Source organism: Notolabrus celidotus, chromosome 5, assembly GCF_009762535.1.
Source record: "Notolabrus celidotus isolate fNotCel1 chromosome 5, fNotCel1.pri, whole genome shotgun sequence".
Lineage (NCBI taxonomy): Eukaryota > Metazoa > Chordata > Actinopteri > Labriformes > Labridae > Notolabrus > Notolabrus celidotus.
Window position 1 is genome coordinate 12,913,397 of NC_048276.1, and position 10,547 is coordinate 12,923,943.

The 10,547-nt window shown below is 43.0% G+C and overlaps 1 protein-coding gene across 4 annotated transcripts in view; it reads left to right on the plus strand.

Annotated features, from left to right (window-relative positions):
- The window catches only part of LOC117812612 (spectrin beta chain, non-erythrocytic 1), a 61,212-nt gene that overhangs the window by 39,852 nt on the left and 10,813 nt on the right, over window positions 1–10,547 (plus strand). For all 4 annotated transcript variants that reach the window (XM_034683501.1, XM_034683500.1, XM_034683502.1 and 1 more), the window contains 19 exons: window positions 72–152; window positions 1,369–1,484; window positions 1,813–1,925; window positions 2,009–2,196; window positions 2,320–2,437; window positions 2,601–2,759; window positions 2,840–3,142; window positions 5,069–5,222; window positions 5,340–5,734; window positions 5,820–6,083; window positions 6,163–6,374; window positions 6,911–7,048; window positions 7,164–7,383; window positions 7,521–8,057; window positions 8,951–9,153; window positions 9,239–9,329; window positions 9,524–9,670; window positions 9,913–10,176; window positions 10,276–10,500. In XM_034683501.1, the coding sequence (XP_034539392.1) occupies window positions 72–152; window positions 1,369–1,484; window positions 1,813–1,925; window positions 2,009–2,196; window positions 2,320–2,437; window positions 2,601–2,759; window positions 2,840–3,142; window positions 5,069–5,222; window positions 5,340–5,734; window positions 5,820–6,083; window positions 6,163–6,374; window positions 6,911–7,048; window positions 7,164–7,383; window positions 7,521–8,057; window positions 8,951–9,153; window positions 9,239–9,329; window positions 9,524–9,670; window positions 9,913–10,176; window positions 10,276–10,500 (3,928 nt within the window). The remainder of the gene's footprint in view (window positions 1–71; window positions 153–1,368; window positions 1,485–1,812; window positions 1,926–2,008; window positions 2,197–2,319; window positions 2,438–2,600; window positions 2,760–2,839; window positions 3,143–5,068; window positions 5,223–5,339; window positions 5,735–5,819; window positions 6,084–6,162; window positions 6,375–6,910; window positions 7,049–7,163; window positions 7,384–7,520; window positions 8,058–8,950; window positions 9,154–9,238; window positions 9,330–9,523; window positions 9,671–9,912; window positions 10,177–10,275; window positions 10,501–10,547) is intronic.

The following is a 10,547-nucleotide window of genomic DNA, read 5'->3' on the forward strand; positions in this document are numbered from 1 at the left end:
AGTTGTTACTTTCTGATGAGTCTTTGCTGTGCTACGTTAATGATTAATGATGTCTGATTTGGCCTCCACAGATACCCCAATGTCAACATTCACAACTTCACCACCAGCTGGAGAGATGGCCTGGCGTTCAATGCCATCGTGCACAAACACAGGTCATTGACATCTTCCTGTACTTACACACACACACTGGTCCCTGTTTGGCGTATACTTAGCTCGTGTTTTAAATGATCTGTTCTCATAAGTGTAGATTAAAGAGTCTTATCCTGCTTGACAAAATAGTGACACCCTCTTTTATCTTCCTTTCCCTGATGATGTGCACCTGTTACTTTACTATCACACTTCTCTGGGGTGTGTTTCATCCCCGACTCTATTTAGGTCTCCTCTGACTCCTCCCATCCTTTTTACTGATGAAAGGATGAAAATAAAATAGGGAGTAAGATGACCTAGATCACAGAAATAATAACCCAGTTATTTTCTATGAAGAGCTATGTGTGCTGACTCACTAGCACACCCTGCTGGTAATAATGACATCACTATCAGTGAGGTGTAGCCTTAACTCTGGAGTCCAATGCATCAGGTAGCATTGCTTGTTACACTGAATGAATAAGTGATGCACACATTGCTTTCTTAGGAGTTAGTGAGCCATGGGATACTTGTGTCAACCATGACTGAGACATTTACATGATGAGGCCCTATTCAAAGTCACATGAGGCACCAGAATAGGCAGCTCTAAAATGCAGAGACTGTTTTATCTTTTACTCTTTTATTTTCTAAGTATCTGGAACAAAACATGCTGGAAAGTAGTGTTGCAGTCAAGACGACATTAACCGAGACCAAGACATGTCCGAGACCAAGACAAGACCAAGACATTTAGGGATCAAGACCGAGCCAAGACCAAGACCAAGGCAGGGCAAGACCGAGACAAGACCAAGACCATATATATATCAACCGGTCTTGAGTACTACAACACTACTGGACAGTAAAAGATTCATGACCACAGTGCTTTTTAAATCTTTGACAAAGTCACTGAACCTTATTAGGACAACAGGCAGTTTCATGCTGTTATTAGTTTTATCATATGTGGCCATCTTCATCTACTTCCCTAGGATAGAGCAAGCCACAATTGTCAGGAGTGGGTCTCTTAATCCACGGATCAAAAGCCTATTTTCATGACCAGAGCTAAGACTAAATCCTTGAATTATTTAATGCAACCTGGTTTGTAAACAAAGATGTATAGGGTGGATTTTCTCTATAAAACACAAAGGTGACTGTGTGTTTCAGCCTGAAGATATTGCTGTTTGTCTTCACCGAGCTCCCCTTGTGCAATCTGTATTTATTAAACCCATGATTGTTCCCCGGCCTCTGCAGACCTGACGTGATTGAGTTTGACAACCTGAAGAGGTCCAATGCTCACTACAATCTCCAGAATGCGTTCAACATTGCTGAGAAGGAGCTGGGGCTTACCAAGCTGCTGGACCCAGAAGGTGAGTCTAAACACAACAAGAACAAGAAGCGTTCCTGAAAAGTCACGCTGATTCTGCCCACTAAGGCACTAAGCTGGTGTCTGTTGACCAAAACAGCTTGACGGGTTAGACTATGGAGGATTTACGGGAATTAATTCTAGCGCAGACAACACTACATCACATGTTAGCTACACTGACAACACAAAAAGCAAAGATGGGAACAGTTTGGCACCTTTTAAGCTCTTAATCGAGGCTGCTGGAAGAGCCCAACTTCACTGTGTTGTTTGTACAAACTGAATTTTACAATCAGAAATCAGGTGCAAATTAATCATGCTGTCTTATTTTTCAGATGTTAATGTGGACCAGCCTGATGAAAAGTCCATCATCACCTATGTGGCGACCTACTACCATTACTTCTCCAAGATGAAAGCCCTGGCAGTTGAAGGCAAACGTATCGGCAAGGTCAGCTGGAAGTGTTTGCATGTGTGTGAGTAGTTCATCACCATTTGCGTGCCAGTTGCTTCACATATTTCTGTCGCTTGCAGGTGCTAGACTATGCCATCGAAGCAGACCAGCTGATTGACAAGTACGAGACCTTGGCATCAGAGCTGCTGCAGTGGATTGAACAGACCATAGTGACGCTCAATGACAGACAGCTAGCAAACTCTCTGAGTGCTGTGCAGAACCAGCTCCAGGCTTTCAACTCCTACAGGACTGTGGAGAAACCCCCCAAGTAAGAAACAAAGAAAGCAGGGTGAATATAACTCAGTGAAGGACCCAGTACTTGTTAGCCATTTGAATACAATGTGTTGAAGCAGCACGGTGTATTCAATAGAGGTGGTTTCTGTCTCCGCAGATTTACAGAGAAAGGAAACTTGGAGGTTCTACTCTTCACTATCCAGAGCAAGATGAGAGCGAACAATCAGAAGGTTTACATGCCAAGAGAGGGAAAACTCATCTCTGACATCAATAAGGTATGGGTTTGGAAATGTGAAAGCATACCTCCATAATGTTATGTTGCATCATGACTTTTGTATTTTATTCAAGTAAAAGGGGTTAAGTGAATTTTGCCACACCATAATTGCGCCGAGTTGCAGGTTGTAAACAAGCCTCTCTGTGTTTTTGATGGTGCTGTAGGCGTGGGAGCGTCTGGAGAAAGCTGAGCATGAACGAGAGCTGGCCCTGAGAAACGAGTTGATCCGTCAGGAGAAGCTGGAGATGCTTGCCGCACGTTTCGACCGTAAGGCTGCGATGAGAGAGACATGGCTGAGTGAGAACCAGAGGCTTGTGTCTCAGGTAAGTTAGTAATACAAAGAACAAAGTATGTTTGTGTTTAGTTAAAATCGTATGTCTGACCTGAATTTCTCTGTTGTTAGGATAACTTTGGGACCGACTTGGGCGCAGTTGAAGCTGCCACCCGTAAACACGAAGCTATTGAGACGGACATCGGGGCGTACTGGGAGCGCGTGGCCGCTGTGGAGGCTGTTGCCAAAGAGCTTGAAGCAGAGGGGTACCATGATGTGCGACGAGTGACCGCACGAAGGGACAACGTGCTGCGACTCTGGGAATACCTCAAAGAGCTTCTAGCTGCACGCAGAGAGCGTCTGAATGCCCATCGTGACCTACAGAGACTGTTCCAGGAGATGCGCTACATCATGGACTGGATGGCAGACATGAAGGTACTGACCTACTCTTTCTTAACTACCACTCTGCAGTCCTTCATTCTGTTAGGTTTGTTTTTAATCAACATAAAAGAATCGTGTTAATCTTCTCATTACATTTGTTGTTGTCCACATATGTCTCCAGCAGCTTTAGTGTCTGCTCGTAAGAAAGGACCATTAACAGCAGTAATTAGCTGTTTACAACAAGCCTAGTCAGAGCTTTGTTGCTTGTCATTGTTGGCTTTATTGAGCTTGGCAGAACTACTCTTCAGCCCCTTGGAGTGTAATTTATTTTAAATTTATTTATTATAAGATAGCCCCTTGAGATGCAGCATCTTGTTTTCAAGGGGGGCCCAACAAAACACAAAACAGTAAATCACAACAAACACAAATACACAAACACAGACAGCTCTCCTTCACCCTTACTCACTCCTGGACCCACCCAGCACCCCATCATTAAACAAAACCTTGAAAATAGACAGCATCAACAAAAGAAAAAGGCATCTAAAAAGCACATTAACATACATCAAAAGCAGGAACAGCTTGTTTTTAAATGATAAAGCAAATTTGATTTAAAGCAGTGGATGGAGGTGATGGATTTAAGAGGAGGGGGTAGATTATTCCAATCGGATGGGGCTTTGTATTCGACTGACCTGCTACCAATTTCTTTATGGATTCCTGGGACAATGAAGAAGGGATGTTGTGTATGTCTGAGTGAATATGAAGATGAATATTGAACCAGTGTGTATTCCTTCTTTACATGCTTAGATATACAGAGCTTTCTCAGTAGCCGCCCCCACCCTCTGGAACTCACTCCCCTCCCATATCCAAAACTGCTCTGACCCTGCAGCTTTCAAATCTCTTTTAAAAACTCACCTTTTTAAGTTAGCTTTTAATTTGTGATTGTACTGTTTTTTGTTTGATCTGTTATTTTTTTTTTGCTTGTATTGATTTTAACAGTTGTACAGTGTCTTTGAGTTTTTGAAAAGCGCTATATAAAATAAATGTATTATTATTATTATTATTATTATTATTATAATTATTATATCTTGGGATTCCATTCCCTCATATTTTAATATGACACTGATTGTACTAGTCTGAAAATGCTGGTTTTGCCAAATAGCCATGAACACCGCATTTTAATGTTTGCTGTTTTAAAGAAGTTGCCGCCCGAAAGCCTCAAACATCTGCAGCATCAGTCAGTGCCCTGTTAATGCAGGTTAACTATCTGAAATGACGGTGCCACACCTCTAATGGCAGGAATGTCAGGTTAGCAGTTGTAATTATAGGCCCATGACATGTGGCTGTTAGTTTAATTTCTGGTATGTTGTGTCAGTAAAAGCTCTGTTAAGGTGTCAGAAACATTCAACTAAACATACAGTGTCTTTGATGTAACTCACCATTAGGTCTAATGTTTAAAAGGTTACATTCATGCCTGTGTCAACTCTGTCTCACTTATAATGTTTCAAATGCTCTGTGCTGCTCAGCGGGCTTGGCCTCAGCAGCCGCCCACCATCTTTAAACAAACAGAACTTTTTGTTTGCTATGAGCTTTGACCTGTTTTAAAGTTGTTTGAGGTTTCCTCTACTTGAGTAAACCATGACCTCACCCATTACCTTATAATTAGAATGCTTGTATACAGTTTATCCTTGTTTTCATGTTGTTATTTAACAACTCTGATCTAGCTGCTCAGGTTAGAGGATTTCTATCTGCCTGTGTTTGAATAAGGCTCTGACTCCTTGAAGCTAGATGTTGCTGTAATTTAGTTTTCGGCTGTTATTGTTGGTTGGCATTTTAGTATGTCACCAAGTGCATGCCTCTGAACATAATTACAATACAGATTTAAAAAACAATTTTTTTTTCCAGGAATATAATCCCCATTTGTCACAGTGTAAAAATATTTGTTGAAGGTGACATAATTGAATTTCCTTCCCTGTGTTTCAGAGTCGTCTGCAGTCTCCAGACAGTGGCAAACATTTACACGACGTCTTAGACCTTCTGCAGACACACAATCTGGTAGAGGCTGATATTTCAGCACAAGCAGAGAGGATCAAGGGAGTTCAGGCAGCTGCACAGCGCTTTACCTCCTATGAACAGGGTGAGTCCACAAATATACCTCCACACTCTCTCTGCACAGTTGATCCAGCTTCAGTCAGACCTGTTTGTGCAACAAAATAAAAGAAGTGCTATATATTCCTCCCTTTCTTCCTACCAGCCTACAAACCATGTGAGCCAGGACTAGTTAGTGAAAAGGTTGACCAGCTGGGTCAAGCCTACGAGGAGCTCGGTCAGCTTGTCGGGAAACGCAGAGAGCGCCTCGAGGAGTCCCGCCGCCTGTGGCAGTTCATGTGGGATATCGGAGAGGAAGGAGCGTGGATAAGAGAGCAGGAGCAGATCCTGGCCAGTGGAGACTGCGGCCGTGATCTCACTTCAGCCCTTCACCTACTCAGCAAACATGAAGCTTTCAGAGATGAGATGGCAGCCCGCTACGGCCCCCTGAGTAACAGCATCGCAGTGGGAGAAGCTTTGGTTCAGGAGGAACACTTTGGAGCCCCAGAAGTTAATGAGAGGATTGAAGACATCCGTGCTCAGTGGGCACACCTGGAAGAGGTAGAGGGGTGATCACAGTGATACATTTTATTTTAAATGATGCCTTTTCAGTTTTTTTAAGTGTCGTGTTCTCCCTGCTCTTCAGACAACTAAGCTCAGAGAGCAGAATCTTAAAGAAGCAGTTGCCCTGCACCAATTCCAGACGGATGCCAACGACATGGAGGGATGGATCATGGAGACACTTCGACAGGTGTCCAGTCAGGAAGTGGGCCACGATGAGTTCTCCACACAAACTCTGGCTCGCAAACAGAGGGAGATAGAGGAGGAGATCCAGAGCCACCATCCCGTCATCGACTCCCTGCATGAGCAGGCCCAAGCACTGCCACAGGCCTTTGTACACTTCCCTGAGGTATGTGCACAATTCTCATGCTTGTTCAGTGATAACATGGTGTTTGTTGAACTAACGTATTGTTAATCTCCGTGTGTAGGTGGAGGGTCGCTTACCTGCTATTGAGCAGCGCTATGAAGAGCTGGAGTCTCTGTCGGCGGCTCGTCGCCAAGCTCTAGAGGGAGCCCTGGCCCTCTACCGTATGTTTAGTGAAGCTGGAGCCTGCCAGCTCTGGGTGGAAGAGAAGGAACAGTGGTTATATGGCATGGAGATCCCCACCAAACTGGAGGACTTGGAGGTGGTGCAGCAGAGGTTAGTCATGGTGTTATTTCAGAAAATTAAGCTTTGCGTTAGTTTATGCAGGACACAGAGGTCAAACGCCTTAGTTGTTGTCAGTCTGCAGTTTGAATCATTGTTTCATACTCACACAACCAATCACAGCTCATTCTAACGATAAGGCGGCCTATTTAAACACTTATTCCCTCTCGCTAATCCCTGCAACACCTAGCGCCAAGCATAACTGTATTTCCATATGCGAGGAATGTTTAAATCTATGACGAGAGAGTTCATGACTGAAGTTTAATTTTAAAGAAATATGATGCTGGCTGAACTATTATCCCTGAGAACCAATTGAAGAATGAGAAGCTGAAACTTGTACTTGTGATTTAATTACAAAGAGCATCATCAAATAAATACATGAGATTGGACTGTTGTTGAAATCTGAAAGGCTCAAATTAGTACTGTTCCCTCCTACAAATACTTTCATGATCGATGAGACATATTTTTTTTAGATGAGGTTTAATGTTTTCAAATGATGAAATTAATGCTCATACTATCTTTGGCTACAGGTTTGAGACACTGGAACCTGAGATGAACAACCTCGGCACTCGCGTCACTGATGTGAACCAGGTGGCCCAGCAACTGCTGGGCTCCGACAACTGTAACAAGGACCAAATCAACCAGACACGAGACCAACTCAATAACAGGTCAGAGCTAACATATAAGGCTTTGTCAATCCCGTCAAGTAAAACATCAAAATATGCGTTTTTCATGTGCATCTTAGTGTTTTGGACTAAACACTATATATGGTGTGATCCCCAGATGGACGGAGTTTGAAAACCTAGCTGGTCAGAAGAAACAAGGCCTTGAGTCCGCCTTGAACATCCAGAACTACCACCTGGAGTGTAATGAGATCCAGAGCTGGATGAAGGAGAAGACCAAGGTGATTGAATCCACGCAGGGATTGGGCAATGACCTCGCTGGAGTGATGGCACTGCAACGCAAACTCACTGGCATGGAGAGAGACCTGGAGGCCATTCAGGTAAAGAAAGATCACACTTTATCGTTGCAGAGAAATGTGAATAAATCAAGCTGTGCAACAAATCATCGAAAAATCAGGCCAACATGTTGAGGTGTCTTGTCATCGCCTCCTCATTTCATTTCTTCATGTTTTCTCAGGGCAAATTAGATGACCTGAGGGAGGAAGCAGAAAAGCTAGCCAAGGAACATCCAGAACAGGCTGCTGAGATCCACGGACGCCTGGCAGAGATTCAGGAGGTGTGGGAGGAGTTGAACGCCACCATGAAGCGGCGAGAGGAGTCACTGGGCGAAGCAAGCAAGCTCCAGGGCTTCCTCAGAGATCTGGATGACTTCCAGTCATGGCTGTCCCGCACCCAGACAGCTGTAGCCTCAGAGGACATCCCCACCTCTCTGCCTGAGGCGGAGAGTTTGCTGGCGCAGCACGAGAGTATTAAAAACGAGGTGGATAACTATAAAGAGGACTATGAGAAGATGCGTGCAGTCGGTGAGGAGGTGACCCAGGGTCAGACAGATGCCCAATACATGTTCCTGGCCCAGAGGCTCCAGGCGCTGGACACCGGCTGGCACGAGCTGCGTCGCATGTGGGAGAACCGCCACAGTCTTTTGGCTCAAGCCTTCGACTTTCAGACTTTCTTGAGGGACGCGAAACAAGCAGAAGCTTTCCTTAACAGCCAGGTGAGGAAAAAACTATTACATCATCACCAACTCAAATGATGTTTTATGCACAGCCTTGTTAGCATTAAGGTGCAAAGGTTATTGCAAAATTCAAATGACAGTATGTCTCTGAAATACTGGTTAATATTGGGTTAATGAGGTTGAGGATAAAGACTTCAAGTGGGACATGGGTTAAAGCAACCATGAATTAAATAGAAATTTAAAACATGATGACATTCTGTCAATCATAACCCATGTTGGAGTTTTGTGGGTTCTTTTTTTTTTTTTTTTTCTTTTTTTATTCTTTTATTTGTTATTGGACAGCAGTTTGTTATACAGAGCATTGACATATAAAAGAGAGAATAATGTTAATTTCCTCGGCAGTCCTCCGTTTTTAAAGATTATTAGAACTAAATACAACCTTGGGGAGACGATATGTAAACACTAGAGTGAGCCAGAAACATTTCAGGGAGAGATAAGTGACAGAAAATCACACAAAAAAAAACAAATAAACATGTAATTAGCTAAGACAAGACAGCATCACCAGGTCCTTGAATGGTATCATCCACAAAATCTGTCTGTAGGGTTTTACATACTTAGTCCACTTTGTCCAGAGTTTAATAAAGACAGTTCTTGTTGGTTTTTAACATCCTAGTAGTGTCGCCTAAGTGAAGAGGAGCCAGCAGAGTTGTAAATGGGCCATAGGCCAAGATTTTTAAGTTGTAGACACTTCATAATGTCTCTGTTTGTGTCATAAAAACAGAAACCTCCTGTCATAGTCCAAAGATTAAATATTAGGAAATATGAGTTAATTTACATTTAAAAACAAGGCTGCAAAATATCAGGAAAACTGTATTGACACTGAATAATTATGTGTTAAAAAAAAGCTTTACATTCCTTTCCTCTCTGTGTAGGAGTACGTGCTGTCCCACACAGAGATGCCCACCAGTCTGCAGGGAGCAGAGGAGGCCATTAAGAAGCACGAGGATTTCCTCACAACCACAGAGGCCAGCGAGGAGAAGATTACTGGTGTAGTGGAGGCTGGACGACGCCTCATTAATGACTGTAATGCAAACTCTGATAAGATCCAAGAAAAAGTTGACTCCATCCAGGAAAGGTTAGAGCAAGCATGGAATAAACTTTCTCTTACGTTTTCATTCTCAGTTAAACTGTGACTAATTTGGCTTCTTTACTTACTCCAGACATCTCAAGAATAAGGAGAGTGCGAATGAATTGCTGTCGAAGCTCAAGGATAACCGTGAACTTCAGCACTTCCTTCAAGATGGACAAGAGGTTTGAATATATAATTTTAAATAAAATAAAATAATAGAACCCATTATTTACAGGATAGATGTAGGAGTTATTAAAGTATTATGGATATAAATTAATTCTTCATAATTGATAATCCGCCACAGAACATGTTAATCACTCATTTCTTTATAACAGTTAAAAAATGTCTGTATCTTAACCCTGTTCTCTTTCTGTAGCTCACTTTGTGGATCAATGAGAAGATGCTGACTGCACAGGACATGTCTTATGATGAAGCCAGAAATCTTCACAGCAAGTGGCAGAAACACCAGGCCTTTATGGCAGAGCTGGCCTCCAACAAAGACTGGCTGGACAAAATTGATAAGGTATGGCTATTTTTAGATCCACTGTTGTTATAATTCATGGATAGAATACTAGATTTTTCACAAATGTAATACGATTAACTCTAGCCTTGATATACATTAATGTGCAATTAATTTATAGGCATTCTAAAATGTTAGGTATCACCTATTTGACCTAATAATTTTTGTCATAACTAGGGCAGTCTTCCATTTGTTGAATTCATAGCAATTAGTTTAAAAGTTGTTTACTTTTTTGTCTCCAACAGGAGGGTCAGGCTTTGGTGGCGGAGAAGCCAGAGCTCAAGCCTGTTGTTCAGCAGACTCTTGAGGACCTGCAGCGTCAGTGGGAGGAGCTGGAGAACACAACCCGCACCAAGGCCCAATGCTTGTTCGATGCTAACCGGGCAGAGCTGTTCACACAGAGCTGCTCTGCTCTGGATGTGTGGCTGAAAAACCTGGAGGGTCAGCTGCATAGTGACGACTATGGCAAAGATTTAACCAGTGTCAACATTCTGCTTCAGAAGCACCAGGTAGACCCCGATACAAAACAAGTGATAAGTGCATGTTGCTGAACTGGACTTGTTGAGGAGACTATCAAATGTCATGTTTTTCTGTAACACCTTGTGTAGATGTTGGAAAACCAAATGGATGTCAGAGAGAAGGAGGTGCAGTCCCTCCAGTCTCAGGCCGTGGCTCTGACCCAGGAGGACGCTGGTCTTGCTGAGGTAGATGGCCAGCAAAGACGAGTTTCCGACAACTTCTCCAGCCTTCAGGATCCTCTCAAACTGAGGAGACAGCGACTCCTCGCCTCTAAAGAAGCACATCAATTCAACAGAGATCTGGAGGATGAGATTGTAAGTGGTGTAACCTGATTAACTACATTAATCATCAGTAAAATTGT